At 40.0% G+C, this 17,500-nt stretch overlaps 2 protein-coding genes across 2 annotated transcripts in view; both read right to left on the bottom strand.

Moving 5' to 3' along the window:
- The window catches only part of cacna1hb (calcium channel, voltage-dependent, T type, alpha 1H subunit b), a 219,977-nt gene that overhangs the window by 109,391 nt on the left and 93,086 nt on the right, over positions 1-17,500 (bottom strand). The gene's annotated exons all lie outside the window — the stretch shown is intronic.
- LOC113640350 (synaptogyrin-3-like) overlaps positions 12,663-17,500 on the bottom strand; it is a 6,886-nt gene continuing 2,048 nt past the window's right edge. The window contains exons 2-4 of the mRNA XM_027142817.2: positions 16,660-16,894; positions 15,373-15,518; positions 12,663-14,673 (exon numbers count right to left, since the gene is read on the bottom strand). Of these exons, the coding sequence (XP_026998618.1) occupies positions 14,479-14,673; positions 15,373-15,518; positions 16,660-16,894 (576 nt within the window). The 3' untranslated portion in view covers positions 12,663-14,478. The remainder of the gene's footprint in view (positions 14,674-15,372; positions 15,519-16,659; positions 16,895-17,500) is intronic.

Raw genomic sequence — 17,500 nt, 5'->3', positions numbered from 1 at the left:
AAAATAGTTTGAGTAGTTGACTATTCTGTGCAGCCCCTAGTGTCTTGGTGTGTGTGTGTGTGTGTGTGTGTGTGTGTGTGTGTGTGTGTGTGTGTGTGTGTGTGTGTGTGTGTGTGTGTGTGTGAATACAGTATAGCATTTCCTTTCTTACTATAGCTCATATATACTGTTCTCCTGGAGGTGTTTCTTGGCTGTTTATTTATTTATTTCTTTTCTAGGTTGGAAATCTGGGGCTTCTTTTCATGCTGCTGTTCTTCATCTACGCTGCTCTGGGAGTCGAGCTGTTTGGAAAACTCGGTCAGTTCTACACTTCTTCCCAAGAAAAACAACAAAAGTGGTGATTCCGTAATTCTACAATAGAATAGCGGGTTTAAATTAGGGACTCTGTTGTACACACAGATTATACACGTGGAGACGGAGTTAGAACAGAGAGTCAAAAAAAATGGATAAAATCAAATAAATTGAAGTGGAAATTTTTTAATTGTGTGGGGGTCACGGTGTCTTAGCGGTTAGCACGTTCGCCTCACACCTCCAGGGTTGGGGGTTCGATTCCCACCTCCACCTTGTGTGTGTGGAGTTTGCATGTTCTCCCCGTGCCTCGGGGGTTTCCTCCGGGTACTCCGGTTTCCTCCCCCGGTCCAAGACATGCATGGTAGGTTGATTGGCATCTCTGGAAAATTGTCCGTAGTGTGTGAGTGTGTGTGAGTGAATGAGTGTGTGTGTGTGCCCTGTGATGGGTTGGCACTCCGTCCAGGGTGTATCCTGCCTCGATGCCCGATGACACCTGAGATAGGCACAGGCTCCCCGTGACCCGAGACGTTCGGATAAGCGGTAGAAGATGAATGAATGAATAAACTCACAGAACAGCAGCGTTTGTGTGGAACAGACTGTAACTAAAACATCAGCATTAAAAAAAAACAAAATTATTCTAAATTTTATTATTTAACCTCATTAAATAATTATTTGTGTGTTATGTTTGTGTGTTATGTTTGTGTGTTATGTTTGTGTTATGTTTGTGTGTTATGTTTGTGTGTTATGTTTGTGTGCTATGTTTGTGTGTTATGTTTGTGTGTTATGTTTGTGTGTTATGTTTGTGTGTTATGTTTGTGTGTTATGTTTGTGTTATGTTTGTGTGTTATGTTTGTGTGTTATGTTTGTGTGTTATGTTTGTGTTATGTTTGTGTGTTATGTTTGTGTGTTATGTTTGTGTGCTATGTTTGTGTGTTATGTTTGTGTGCTGTGTTTGTGTGCTATGTTTGTGTGTTATGTTTGTGTGCTGTGTTTGTGTGTTATGTTTGTGTGTTATGTTTGTGTGTTATGTTTGTGTGCTATGTTTGTGTGTTATGTTTGTGTGCTATGTTTGTGTGTTATGTTTGTGTGCTATGTTTGTGTGTTATGTTTGTGTGTTATGTTTGTGTGCTGTTTGTGTGTTATGTTTGTGTGCTATGTTTGTGTGTTATGTTTGTGTGTTATGTTTGTGTTATGTTTGTGTGCTGTTTGTGTGTTATGTTTGTGTGTTATGTTTGTGTGTTATGTTTGTGTGTTATGTTTGTGTGTTATGTTTGTGTGTTATGTTTGTGTGTTATGTTTGTGTGTTATGTTTGTGTGCTGTGTTTGTGTTTTATGTTTGTGTGCTGTGTTTGTGTGTTATGTTTGTGTGTTATGTTTGTGTGTTATGTTTGTGTGTTATGTTTGTGTGTTATGTTTGTGTGCTATGTTTGTGTGTTATGTTTGTGTGTTATGTTTGTGTGTTATGTTTGTGTGTTATGTTTGTGTGTTATGTTTGTGTGTTATGTTTGTGTGTTATGTTTGTGTGCTATGTTTGTGTGTTATGTTTGTGTGTTATGTTTGTGTGTTATGTTTGTGTGTTATGTTTGTGACATTTTGATGATTGATGATGAAACACATTCTATAGGATTCACAGTGATGTTGATTTGACTTTTCATCCTGGACTCTGTATAGAATAATTATTCATTAATCAACATGCATTAAAGTTCCTCATTAGTGAGTTCATCATTTTCTCCTCACGTTCACACAGAATGTTCTGATGAGAACCCGTGTGAAGGTCTGAGCAGACACGCTACCTTCGAGAACTTCGGCATGGCGTTCCTCACACTCTTCAGAGTCTCAACTGGAGACAACTGGAATGGAATTATGAAGGTTAACATGTTCACACACACACAGTTAACACACACACAGTTAACACACACACACAGTTAACACACACACGCACACACAGTTAACACACACACACACAGTTAACACACACACGCACACACAGTTAACACACACACACACAGTTAACACACACGCACACACAGTTAACACACACACAGTTAACACACACACACACACAGTTAACACACAAACACACACACACACAGTTAACACACACACACACACACAGTTAACACACACACACACACAGTTAACACACACACACACAGTTAACACACACACACAGTTAACACACACACACAGTTAACACACACACAGTTAACACACACACGCACACACAGTTAACACACACACACAGTTAACACACACACAGTTAACACACACACAGTTAACACACACACACAGTTAACACACACACAGTTAACACACACACAGTTAACACACACACACACAGTTAACACACACACAGTTAACACACACACACACACACAGTTAAAACTCACAGTGTTACACACACATACAGTTAACACACACAGTGTCACACACACACACACACACACACATAGTTAACACACACAGTGTTACACACACACACACACACACACATAGTTAACACACACAGTGTTACACACACACATACAGTTAACACACACAGTGTCACACACACACACACACACACACATAGTTAACACACACAGTGTTACACACACATACAGTTAACACACACAGTGTCAGACACACACACACACACACATAGTTAACACACACACACACACACACATAGTTAACACACAGTGTTACACACACACACACACACACACACACACACACACACACATAGTTAACACACACAGTGTTACACACACACATACAGTTAACACACACAGTGTCACACACACACACACACATAGTTAACACACAGTGTCACACACACACACACACATAGTTAACACACACAGTGTCACACACACACACACACACACACAAAGTGTCACACACACACACACACACACACACACAAAGTGTCACACACACACACACACACACACACACACACACACTGCCATTTAGGTTTCCTGAAATGTCATATCATAGGATTATTAGAGCCGCTGTAGACAGCATGATTAATGAACTGTGTGTGTGTGTGTGTGTGTGTGTGTGTGTGTGTGTGTGTGTGTGTGTGTGTGTGTGTGTGTGTGTGTGTGTGTGATAAAGGACACACTGAGGGAGTGTAAGGGAGATCGCTGCTTGAGTTACCTGCCACTGGTTTCCCCGCTGTATTTCGTGACATTCGTGCTGGTGGCGCAGTTCGTCCTGGTGAACGTGGTGGTCGCTGTGCTGATGAAGCACTTAGAGGACAGTAACAAGGACGCCTGTGAGGAGGCGGAGATGGAGGCGGAGCTGGAGGCGGAGCTACAGGCAAATCTAAGGCAAAAGGCCGCCGCCTCTGCTGGTGAGGTTACAGGATCTCCTGCACTTAAACAGGTAACAGTCTCTTCTACCAGCTGGAGCTTTGGGTTCTCTGGGTTCTGTGTCCACGTCTGACCTCGAATAACTACACAACATAAACACGTCACTGACTCGGTGACATTTAACTGGTGACGGAAATAATACTCATTAAAACTATTAGGGGTTTGAGTCACTTCTATAAATAGTTGGTCCTCATTACAACATCCTCAGTACTGCTGTTCCTCAGCTGTCCACCCGAGACGTGTCGTTAGACGTGTGTCCACCCGAGACGTGTCGTTAGACGTGTGTCCACCCGAGACGTGTCGTTAGACGTGTCCAATCATCACACCGTCATAACCTCAACATCCTGAACTTTCCATGTATTTAATGATCTCTGATGTCTATTTTTATGTGTTCTACAAATGATGTCTGCACTTTCAACAACTTCCAGCACTTTACAGAAGGTGATGTTCTTCCTGTAGTCTTGGAATATTGACAGCGCCACCTGCTGCACTGGAGTATTTACACATAACATAGCTAATAACTTTTAGAAGGTGGTTCGTTCCTGCAACTCTGAGGTTTTAAATTGTTTGGGTGTGTGTGTGTGTGTGTGTGTGTGTGTGTGTGTGTGTGTGTGTGTGTGTGTGTGTGTGTGTGTGTGTGTGTGTGTGTCAGTAACGTGCCAGGATAAATGTATCTTATATTTGAGTTTCGCATTAATCTGACTCAGGAGGTTTCTATTTCCAGGGCGATGACCTTCAGGACAGAAACTTGCTCACAGTCGGGAAGCCGAGTATTTCGAGAATGATGTCTTTACCCAACGACAGCTACATGTTTTACCCCAAAGCTGGACACAAACCTAGAGATCAGATCGTCTCCAAACAGCAGACCGTCGATCACACCACAATTACAGGTCACTGTTGTTATTAAAGCGACCAATAAAACGACTTTATGTCATGTGTCATGTGTCATGTGTCGTGTCATATACTGTATACGTGTTATGTGAACGTCATATTTATCATCGTTGTGGTTTTGTTTTTATTCTAAACAAGTTGCACTTTAAATCAAGTCCGATTATTAATATTAGTAGTAATAGTCTGAATGCTTTGTAAAGAAGCGTCAGATAATCCATTTTTTATTTTCTTATACAAAACATTCACTTTTAAATAAATATCTTACATGAAAATTTGATTGTTATACAAATAGCTTTTATTCAAAATGTATTATTATTATTATTATTATTATTATTATTATTATTATTATTAAAGTTTTAAAACCCTTAAATCGATCCTCCTTCCTTTTGTCCTCAGGCTCATTTCTGTCAGTGAAGTCGGACTTGTGTGAATGGGAATCTCTGCTGCAGGTTCCAGAACCTCCGTCTGGCCCCGCCTCTCATTTGGAGCCCCTCCCACCACATCGTATAACTAGACAAAAGTCTAGTTTCAGGACGCTCCAAAGACAGGTAGCGTGTCAGAGTACACGTGCGATGAATGTGAATGTGACGTGAGACCTTTACATTACGCCCTTCTCCCTGTAGGAGGCGATAAAGAGCGACTCTGTGGATTCAGCCAACACTGGATCGAAGGACAACTTATTTCTGCACCACTCCGATTCGCTCAAAGTTCCGAGCATTCCACTGACTGGGGGCTCCGCCCCTTGTTCTCCTCTAGCCACACCCCCTACATGTCGCAGTCGGACAGCCAGCGTCCAAACAAGCCGACGTGTGTACAGCCAGCGCAGCATCCCGTCACGCAGATCCACACACACACAACCGGACAAGTACACACACACACACACCTCAGACGAAGAAGTCAGACAGATCCTCTCGTCCGTCGAGGGAAAAGACTCCGCTGTCCGGCTCATCAGACGCAGCCACACCTTATCTCCACATGTCGCAGGCACTTTATGTCTGAAAGCCAATCACAGCGAAGTAATAGTACAGGAAGTGACCTTAGGAAGTACAACAGTATGGACTCCACCCATGGGGCGTGGTCAATCCAGCCAAAACAGAAAAGTGCACCCTTTAAAATGCAAGAAACAAAAGCGTCTCTGTTGCGCAGGAAGCACAAAATGAGTCCACCTTGTGTTTCCACTTCCACAGACCTGCCCATGTCCTCTGAAACTCCCCCCAGTGGCTCGGTTCTGAAAAGGCGAACGCCATCATTCGACTCCACGCTGCTCCTGGAGACTTTGGATCTTCCCGATTCTCTGCTAGTCACTAAGCCCCTCCCACAACCTCATTTATCAATCCGTCTGTCTGTCCCGTTTGAGCAATCGAACAATCGCGGGTCAGACGAGGACCAATCATCGAACTGTGTCCTACTCGATGCATAATCCGAGAGTTACGGACCCGTTATGGGCGTGGCTTATTGTTATGGGCTGGTTTGTTCAGCCAATGAGGATTCAGACCAAAACTTTTGATGCTAACATGCACCTTTAAGAATTCAGCTAAGGAAAATGAAGCTAAGTAAAAAGACCACGCTAACGGTCGGTACGGTGGAAACGAGTTATGCAATCGTCGTGTTGATTAGAGATCTGAGAATAGAAATACGTTTAAATATCGTAGCTCACGGTAGCTCACGGTACCCTACGTTCACACAAGACGGTGACGAGTGGGCGTGGCCATCCGTTCTGATGAGAAGTTGTAGTAGCTATAAATAACTTCTAAAGCCTGCTAGTTAACTAATGCTAAACTCATTCGTTTGATTTACGTGTCACGTGCTCGGCTTCGCACTAGCTCAGTCTCTCGGATTAGATTAGCGATGCATGCTAACCTCAGTAGCTCGCTAGAGGCACCGAAGATCTTCGCTACCTCCTTCCAAGCTTTATTTTTCTACGTCACGTCTCACAGTTAATTAGAGGTTCTATATGACAGGATCGTGTGAAACCACGCTTCTACTGTACAATTTTTCTTTGGTTTGTTTTTTCCATCGCACATCGCAGGGAGAACATTAAGCCGTGAGCGGGAAAGAATCGGTCCTAGAACTTTCGAATCTAATTCGCATGACGTCAAGAACCTTCATTGGAGATGTTGCTTTGTCGCCGAAACGGTAGCTTGGTTCCGTGTAGAAAACAGACGTCGTTCTGTCGCGCGCTGTCGTGAACGTAGGGTTCCGATCACGTCGCGTCAAATTTCTAAAACATCACAATAGTCATGAGACGGTTCATGTAACAGTGGCCTGTGTGTTAGTACGATGGCGTTAATGAAACCCGGAGCCAAGACGAACGCAGACGAAGCTTCTAGATCCTGAACACATGCAGATCCTGATGCAGTAACGTTGACACATCAGTCTGAAACCCTGCATGACGGAATCATCAGGACTGAACGCAGGAGTCAGCAGTTACTCCAGACTCTACAGAGCTCTTATATTTATTGAATGCAGCACCTATGAAATTTTTTTATATATATAAAAAAAAAAAGCCCAAGAGTTTTGCACGCACTCAAATGTTTTTGACAAGGAAATGTTTTTTTGTTTTTTATTTATTTATTTCTATGAAATACATTCGACAAAACACTTCTCTAACTTTATATTTTCCCCTTCAGTTCATCCTGAGATCCCGCAGCATGCCGAATAATATTCTTGTTTTATCATTAATAATAATAATTTTTTTGTTTTTATTGCTTTTCATAGCTGAGGGCCTTTTTACACCCGGTCACTTCGTGTGTTGTCTCTGATCCCATATCTATCTGATTGGTTAAAACTGTCCCATTTACATCAGACCACATAAACACGTCTCGGCGAATCGGATATCGATCCGATCTTTCTACTCCCGCCCAAAATGCTAATATATTTTACCTCATTTCTGGGGTAATTGTAATGGAACACACTTTGGTGTACACGGTTGCTACAAAAAACAGCGTTTACTGTTTGCTGCGTTTTAAGACCCGACGAGACGCCTGGGTGAAAGATCGGAGCAGCGCTGGTGGGAAAACATGTTCGTTTCTGGCGCGATGCACGACTCGCGAGTCACCGGTGAGTGACGTAGTTCCGTTTGGGAGGAGTATAGCGCTGACGTATGTGGCCTGAACAACCACATTCATTTACACCTGTCATCTGAACGCGTCCCAGACCACCTCCTGAAGGGGTTTGTACCATCGGGTTTATATCCATCTCCAAAACGTTTCGGAGGGCATTTAGACCTGGTCTTTTTACCGTCGGGTAGATATCGGATCACAGAAAACGCAGGAAGTGACCAGGTGTAAAAAGCCCCTGAGTTTATGATAAACATTTCAACACAGTAACGATGTGAAAGTGGCGTCAGATAAACGCCGCGGCCCGTAAGTGCAAAACGCGTGAACAAAAACGTGTCAAACTCAAAACTTCATCAACGGTAACAAGGTCCTTATTAAACATCGCAGGCTTCTAATTGTGTTTATTTTGTTGTTGAGTTTTCTAATGTGTTGTGTTTTAGTTCTCATGACATTGTTTTTCTGATTCGTTTCAATTTCGTTAACATGTTTCGTTTTCTTTCGTTTTTTTGTTGTTGCATTTTATAATTTGTTCATTCTGATGTGTGTTGTGGTGTTTTTTCTGTTGTTGCGTTTGTTTTACTTTTCTGATTAGATATTTTTGGTATTTTTAATAATGTCGATTTTTTGTTTTGTTTTGTTTTCTGATTTTTGTTTTGTGTTTAAATCTCACTGCATGTTTTGAATGACGTTTTTGGTTGTTTTTCTTTTGTTTTTCGATTTTGTGTGTGTTTTCTTTTCTGTCGCGGTTTTGGTCGTGAACATGTTTCGTACCTACAGGCTGCTGTCAGTATGCCATAAAAATTCACAGCCCAAAGCCATAAACTGTAGCTTTCCCTCCATCATGACAATGTTTACTGTTCCATTAACACTCTTGTTGTATTTAATAAATATTCGTCGTCACTCGTGCAGCAGGACAACGACGACGACCTACGTCGGTGCTCTGTGATTTATAACCATCTCACAAAGCAGAAGAAAAGGAAGTTTTACTTCAGAAAAAGAATTCACTCTTAAATCCAGATCCGATTTGCTTTAATATATTATATATTTATTTAGATCTAAATTCTGAGGTTGTAGAGAAAACGACTGTGTGGAAAATTAAGGGCTTATAACTCGGTGTATGAGCAGGTGGTGACGATCCGGCGTGGACCTTCCCAACGTTTTCACTCCGTTTTTTTTTTGTGTGTGTGTTTTGATTTTGAAATTGTGATAAAATGTCTATAGAAAAAAAATTTCGGAGAATTTTGATGTTACAACTTTGTTGAAATCGGACAAAAATATTGCAGGTTTGACTGAAAGAGCGACGCTCGGACTGTTCCGTGATAAGAATTCAGGACTTGTTGTTATATTCAGGGCACGAACAGAGGAAACCCACTGACTGCATCTTAAAGACAATAAATTTTACCGAAGAGCCTGAAACATCCGCCGAAATCTTTGACAAGAGGACGACTTTGTGCTCAGAGAAAAAAAATGATGTTGATAAACCTGTCTGTCATTTTATTGCACGATGGGAGCGATGAACTCAGATGAACTCCGAACATTTCAGTCTAGGAAGTTACGAATTTCTAAAAGTTTTCTACAGTTTCTAGGATCGGATCGAAACATTTCTTATTATCTAATTAGGTTAAAAATACACTTTTTTTTTTTTTTTTGTTTTGTTTTTTTTTTGCACCTGAGCTCTGCTTGATGCAAATGCCCAGAGGAATCAGTCAGGATTAGTAACCGAAACGTTAGAAATAAATAGAAATAAAACTCGAGAAATAAGGAACGATATTAAAACCGTTAGGTAGGTTTCTTAGAATAAAGGTGAAAAAATATCGTTACTGTTAAAATATACTCAGGAATTAGTCTTAACTGATCGAATAAAATGAAATTTGTGTGAAAATCAACTTTTATTATCCATCTAAAAATTTCGGGTTTGACGTCATTCCATCTCTTCTGTTTATCAATAAAATATCCTGTAAGTGATGTGATTTTCACCCCTAACTAGCATTCGACTAGCTTAGCTACCGGAATTGTTGGTTAGCTTTAGCATAGAAACCAGGCTTAGTCAAATATAGTTAGTTAATGTTAGCAAATTAGCGAAGACTCGGTTTTCTTTTTTATTGTATATCTTTACACACACATTGAGTAGCTACAGCGCTAATTACACTGCGATAGAGGAGGTCACTGCTGACGACGAAGAACCGGGACGATCCCTGCTTCATATATTTAACGCTTTATTACAAATAAGCCCATGAGTTTGGTGTAAAAACAATGATGCTTTTTTTTTTATTAGGAGAATGTGTTTGTGTTTAAATTCAGTAACATTCAAGCCACACAACAAAATGCTGAGATGTTACAGGAGTGAATAAAGTACAATCCAGAGGTTTGACCATCCAAAACAAAGATCTCCTATGGCAGGACTTCCATGTTTCCATGCTGGTGGTGTTGAGTTCCAGTCACACGCCGTGATGGCTGCATGTTCATGGCTTTAGAGCCTGTGTTTCTCCTTCGTTCAGCATTTCATCTGGGACAGGAAGATGACGAGGTCGTGCTGTGAAATCATCTCTCTCCTGAAATTTCGGAGGCGTTAAGTATTTAACTTTATCTGTTATGTCCAGGCTGCAGGTTTAGAAAATTCCTTCACGGCCTTGATTATCAGAATTAGTGTCTGAGTCACAGAACAGAACCTCGTTACCTCAGAAAATGAGATTTCATGCTGTGTTTGACCAGAACACAGGAAGCCTCTTCTTAAATGGGGAAAGTCAGGAAGTCCCTCAACCCCAACATGGAGACCTGAGGTCATGTCAGCACGGCTGCACCGACCGCCGTCGCTAAAGGGAACAGCACGATACTCACTGCTTAATGAATGAAACACTGCTGTATATATTAGAACATTATCTATAAAGACTCGCTAGTCGCTAACAAAAGCGCGAGCCTGTCCTTGTAGGCGTACATGGTTTTTTTTTTCCTACTTTGTAGCTTGAAAAATTACATAATTCCAGTTCAGGCGTCTAGGTTCTGAGGTAAGTTGAAATGCAGTAGAGTTTTATAAATATCCTGAACTTGTAGGAGATTTTGACTGATGTTTGTCCTCAGCGCTTCCCCATACTTCAGTAACATGTATCGTACTGTATGTTGTAGCTGAAACACTTTCTCTGTGTTTGTCAGTAATAAGAAACATGCTAGTGATCTTTAGTTCACCGTGTAAATGATCTGCGCTGCATCAAGTGCTGTTCTCCGTCCAGTTAAACCAGCGCTGCAGACTGAACTAACCTGGAAATACAGCAGACTCCTGGTCCATTTGTTCCGCTTCATTCATTTATCAACATTCATTATTTTATCGTCTCATGTCTAATCTGGATTATTTCCATGTTGCAGACTTTAAAGCAGGAATTTAGAAACTCAAGCTTCTAGATCAAAATACAGGACTTCAGAAAGACTCACGTGCATTTACTCCATGGGCCGTGTTCATTTTTATCCCTCATTAAAGTTTAACACTAAAGATTAAATACTAACTGTATCAGTGCCAAAGGGAACGTTACACAACTGAAATGTCTTCAACTTATTCAACACAATTGTCATTTAAATCTGTTTTTCAAAAAAAATAAATAAATAAACATTTAAAGAAATCTTTCTGAGATTTAATTTAATAAAAGTGACGTTTAAATTCTCTTCTTTCAGAGAGTTTTACTTTGGATTATTCTGTCCGTTCTCGGTGTTTTGACGCCCCCTGGTGGTGCTAAAATATATTAAACTTTTACTACAATGTGTTTAGGAACTAAAAGCTTTAATTCAGGGTTTTCATATTAAAGTATTTTTTACTGACAAAACTTTTTTTAAGTATTATTTCTAAAAGTAGTGAATCTGGAATTTGTGGCATAATGATGAGTTTATGATCATTAGTGTCTGTTTATAATTTATTTAGTGATTTATGTGAAATTAACTCTGATGATTATTTTTAAAGTGCAGTTAAATAATGTCTCCATCAGTGACATCAAAATCGTCATGAGGTCTTTAGTACAAATCATTTGTTCTGAATTTGTTTAGGATGAATCAGATCAGTGATGTTCATTTGTCTCCACTAACTCAGATATTCAGAAGATCTTTTAATGCTTTACTCAGATTAACTATCGATAAATGAATTGATGAATGAATAAAACAGTGTTTACTGTGTTTTTAACAAAATCCCCCCCAAAATATTATTATTATTATTATTATTATTATTATTATTATTATTATTATTATTATTATTATTTCCATTTACAAATGTTTTTAACTGTTGATTTTTTTTTGTACAATATTTGATACATCAGTCCTTTATGGCAATTTACTGTTTATTTCATAACCAAAACTCTGCTTCAAACTTTTTTTTCCCCAAACAGGAACCTTTTTCATTTCCTGACACCTTCATGATGTTTGCGTATTCTGAATTTCTTCCATGAATTTATTACATATAAAATATACATTATAATAATCATTTAATTGTTTTTACTGAAAATCGATTACGACAAAAGGAAAATTATTTGAAAGAAAATTATGATAAAAAAAATCACAAATATTTCAATTCCATTAGACGATTAAATAAAAAAATAGATTAAGATGTCATTTTAATTTTTAATTAGTTTAATAAATAATAAAAATCCTTTATTTGGCACTGTGGCAGGATTAATGCAATCCAGTGATGTCTAATGTAAATGTAAACCTGCTGTATCACATTTTATACACATATTTAATATGGTTTTACTATAAAATTCTGGATAAAATATACATTTATTATTAGTTGCTTTAATAACGTACATATTCATATTTATATTTTTAACATAACTTTTCCAAAATGAGTAAAGATGTCCATGCAAAACACCGACATGTCCATCAGACCATGAAGGCAGGCATATTGGAAAAGACAGACTAAAGCCTGCTATTGACTGCAGTACATAAGTAAATCCACTAGGGGGCAGAAGACGAGTCTCACATTGTATACAACAGGTTTTTCAGTAAAGTACTGATAATGCAGGTCTCAGAAACTCGGGGTTAAAGAAGCCGTACGTCAGAAATAAATACAAGAAAACTGAAAACAGGCTCTTGCAGAAAGAGTGTTTATTCAGTCAGAGATTCACCAACACGTTTCTTCTCCTCTCTAAATGCTAAAATGGTATTTTTAGGATGTAGGTGTTTCTATGGTTAGTCTTATCATGCAGTAATACTGACAACACACACACACACACACACACACACACACACACACACACACACACACACACACACACAGGTGGAGATGCTCTCATCAGGACTCTTTAAGACAGCAATGTCATTTTGTCTTTCAGGAATAAACACATTGTTGATGCTTTAAAATGGCCCCTCCCTCTTAGCTCCGCCCCTCCAACTCATACACACTAAATGGGGTGATATTAACGTTCTAATTGTAGTTTGGTCTCGTTAAAATAAATACAATAAATAATTGACTTTCGTTTTTAGAATAAAATGAATAATGTATAAACACATAAAGCCTACAGCAGTACAGGATTTGCGCTCAGAAACTTTGGCCTAAGAAACAAAATACTTTATACATATAACTTATAGAACTTTATATAGATTATATTTAATAGCTTTAATAGATGTTTAATATATTGTTTTTTACACTGCATTTTGTCCCTCAGCTCCTTAATCGGGATTATTAAACTAGAGAGATAACAATTTACAATTTGACTCAAATAAGTGATCGTTAAAGTCATTATTTATTTCATTACGTTATGTTTAATATTTCATTTAAACAGAGAAGCCCTTTAAACAAAAAAGACAAGAGAAAAGGAAACGTTACAATACTCGTGCATTTCAGTACTGCTTTAAACACGGCCACATCGACGACCCGAGACTAAAGTGTGTGTGTGGGGGGGGAGGGGGGGGGGGTTTGCAGTTGATTTCTTTGTCTGTTTGTACTTTATCTTCTTTATTTCGTTAAACAGCACACAGAGAATCGAGCGTTTGTTCGTTCACTACGCAGCCTGTTTACTATCTAACTCTCATTAAAGGTCACACGTATGACGGCACGCTAGCACGCTAGTTATTCGCGTGAATAAGATACCGAAGGCAGTAAACTGTCGCCAAACTGAATTTTAATGAAGCAAATTAAATATTATACATGTTTTTTTTTAAACGTAACTTCATCTAAGTTACTCTAAGTATAGCCATATTGTATGGTAGCATGTTTACAGCATTTCTATGCTCTCTAACTAGCTAGCACGTGTGCTACATGCTACGTGTGTGCTTAGAAGCTATCTAGTAATTGTTAGTAAGTTACTCATTTGACAACTGGCTAGCATGTTGGATAGATAACTTAGTAAGTTAAACTACAACGGAGTAATTAGATACCTGTTTAAAAAAAAAAACTACCACAGTGTAGTTCTAACTTTACTAGATAACTAGTTCTAGCACTAATCTACCGCAGAGGAGTTAACTTTACCGACCCAACGTGAATCAGACAGAATCTTTTATGACTCTGTGCTAGTTTAGCACTTTACTAAGCTAGCGAACAACTTCATCGTAGTTTGGTACTTCATTAAGTTATGTTCCTCGCTAGCAGGCGTGCTACATAGCTCGATTGCTATCTAGTTATCGTTCTAAGAGACTAGTCTGCATGATAAAGTAATAAAGCGGTAAACTACTTTAAAAATACAAACCTAGTTCAATTGTAGTGGATTCTATACTGTTTTAGAAATAACATATTGCTCTTTGTTTGCGTAACTCCTTCTTTCCGCTGTAGAAAGAGTGATGAATCGTTAGCGTGGATTGTTCCAGAAATAGCGAAGGGGAGATCGACGAGGTTGCATTGAAAACAGTACTGCAACTGAGCCTAGGAGGGAAGCCACACTGTCCACTGCTTCTCATTGGCCAGAAGATTAAAAAGCGGGTGGGATCTGGTATCCGGGTGGGCGTGTCTCCACCGTCTCGATCAGCGTTGGGCTCTTGTCGATGGTGGTCTGATGGATTGCGTCGTTGGAAGGATACTGCTGTTTGGGGGCTTCGGCGGAGGTGAAGAGAGTCATGTCGGTTCCGAGCAGAAATTTCTGCACTGCCAACATCGTCAGCGCCGCCTAGCCAGATTCACCAGATTAGTCACGTTAATACGTTAGCATTTTGAGTACAAATCTACCACAGCAAAGGAATTTATTAGTGCTCGTTCATCAACAGCGCTTCAGAAATCGTTAGCATGGAAGTTACAGTAGGAACATAAGTCACAGCTAGACGTTTGTGCAAAAACTCAACGCTACATAGCGTTCATTGTGTCTGCATTCATTACGGCTAACTCTGATCGCCATCAGGATCAAATAATCTGCTAACACAACATTTAAGTTAGAGTCGAGTACTAAATTATTTGTTTTTGTTTCTTTGTTCAAACTGAAAAGCCAAAAAAAGCCAAGCGACGTTTTGTGTCTTTGAGTTTATAAGAAATCCGCGAGAGGAATGAACGTGAAAATAAACCTGTGTAGTGTTTGTTATACATCAGAGGCAGAAGTTATTAAAGTGCATTAAAAAGTTAGAAGTGAGCAGTTATGCTTAGTGCAGCGTTAAGTGAAGGATCATCTACACTAGCGCCAGTGTTAGTGATGGCTTAGACAACAGCCTTTGGTTATCCTCCAGAAAGGCGACGTTTTTAAATCTGTTCAGGTTTAACAGACACAAGTAGCCCTGAAACACAGAGGTCACAGTCAAACCCCGATGTGTGTGCACATATACTGTGTGTGTGTGTGTGTGTGTGTGTGTGTGTGTGTGTGTGTGTGTGTGTGTCGTACCCAGGTGAGAATGGAGAAGAAGGAGAAGGCGATGGCGGCTCGTGCTGCGTCTGACGCCTGCTCCAGTGGCAGTTCGTTAGGTGAAGTGCGACTCCACTGATTGGCCAGAAAGCAAAATCCAACAAACCACAGAAACGCCCAAAGTCCTGCAAAGGCAAGAAAACTTAAAAACATTCATCCAAATTTTTGGATTTTTTTTTCCCTTTTCTCTTTTGTTTAAGTTGCCAAGCAGACTTTAAAGGTGCGGTCTCCGATGTTTGAAAGCCAATGTTGATATATAAAATCACCAAAACAAACACGCCCCTAACCCAAACAAGTCCCACCCCTGTATCGATAGCTCCGCCCACACATACGTACGTAACCCGGGTGACTAACAGAAAGAAACTTTCTTTATAATAAACAGTCTTTATCATAGCTGAAGGGAAGAACAATACGATTGTAGATAAACAAACAAGCAAAAATGCCACACAAGCATAATGATGTAAAGGACAAAGGCATATATTAGTTCTGTGTAACAAAGCAAAACCAACGTTACTCACCTATCGAGAAGGAAAAAAGCGCCTCGGCGTCTTAAGTAAAGTCGGCCACATATTCACAGGTCGGAGTTTCCCGAGTCGATAACTCCTGAGCTAAACGCTGTTACTACACAAAACACGGTTGTAGCTGCCTCTCTACATTACTACGATAGAAAAGAGGTGTTATTTGTGTAGTAACAGCGTTTAGCTCAGGAGTTATTGACTCGGGAAACTCCAACCTGTGAATATGTGGCCGACTTCCTGCTCCTTCAGTTCTCTCCAGCGCTGGAAAGCTGATCCTATATTAACACGTCCTACTTCTTGTCCTTATCGTAAGTCTTTCTTCTCTTTCTTTCTTTGTTTTTGTCCTCCATGTCGATGTTAAAACCGCTTTCTGCTAACATCACACACACGCACTGAACACTCTCTCTGCCCATATCGACAAGCCCCGCCCCTTTCTGCTCATTGGCTACACGTTTGTTTTGTTTTTTGTTTAGTTTGTCGTCCTGACTCAGACTCGGAGACCCCACCTTTAATGTGTTAGAACTTTACCCCTACTGACGTTTCTCTTCATTATTTATAGGTTTAGTTATTAAACATATTAAAGATTTGTTTAAGGATACTTTTATTTAACATAGAAGAATTTATGACATCAATAGCATCATGTCGTCATGTGTTACTATAAAGTTAATGAAACGTGAACAATTCAGCTGCATGCACGTGTGTCGCACGTGTACACGAGTTTACTGTGTGCTGTATATAGTGTGTTTACCTGAGAAGCCAATCTCCAGTAGCACGGCTCTCTTCCGGTCCTTAACGCTGCTGATCTGAGGGAAGTAGACGTCCAGGGCCAGGAAGCACAGGCTCGCTAAAAACGCCAACACACCGATGATGATGCCGTAATTGCAGGCGTCTTCGTTTTTGTTGAACATACAGTGCAGGCGCTCGCTGCCCATGTTCACGTAGCCTTCGTTTACAATGGAGCAAAATACCACCATGGAGAAAACCTGCGAGAGAGGGAACGTGTGTGTGTGAGAACTTTTATATTAGAAAGGTTAAAGCTTTACTTCTGACACTGGAGACTCCTTACTTTTAGATCCCTTTATGATTGTTTTGTCGATTCGTTTCATTCGTTTCTTTCGTTTCTTTCCAAATCGATTCATTATAGTCAGTAGCTGAGTTTACAGCACTGAGGTTACTGCTCTATTTTGCCCCCTAGTGGAATAACAGAGATTAGCTCAAGGTGAGTTTCTTATTCATTCAGTCCCTAAACAGATCATTCAACTTCAATAGTGGGCTGCATTTAAACCTGTAAACGAGAATTACTACAACTGATCTCTCTCTCTATCCCACTCTCTCTCTCTCTCTCCCACTCTCTCTCTCTCTCTCCCACTCTCTCTCTCTCTCTGTCTCTCTCCCTCTCTGTCTGTCTCCCTCCCTCTCTCTCTCTTCCCCCGCCCTCTTTCTCTTCTCTCTCCCCCCTCTCTGTCTGTTTGTCTGTCTGTCTGTCTGTCTGTTTGTCTCTCTCTCTTTCTCTCTTTCTCTGTCTCCCCCCTCTCTGTCTGTCTATCTGTCTCTCTGTCTCTCTCTCTCTGTCTCTCTCTCTCTGTCTG

This window comes from Tachysurus fulvidraco, chromosome 18 (genome assembly GCF_022655615.1).
Source record: "Tachysurus fulvidraco isolate hzauxx_2018 chromosome 18, HZAU_PFXX_2.0, whole genome shotgun sequence".
In the NCBI taxonomy this organism is placed as follows: Eukaryota; Metazoa; Chordata; class Actinopteri; order Siluriformes; family Bagridae; genus Tachysurus; species Tachysurus fulvidraco.
The sequence above is the reverse complement of the archived record's forward strand: the minus strand, read 5'-3'. Positions and strand labels throughout refer to the sequence as shown.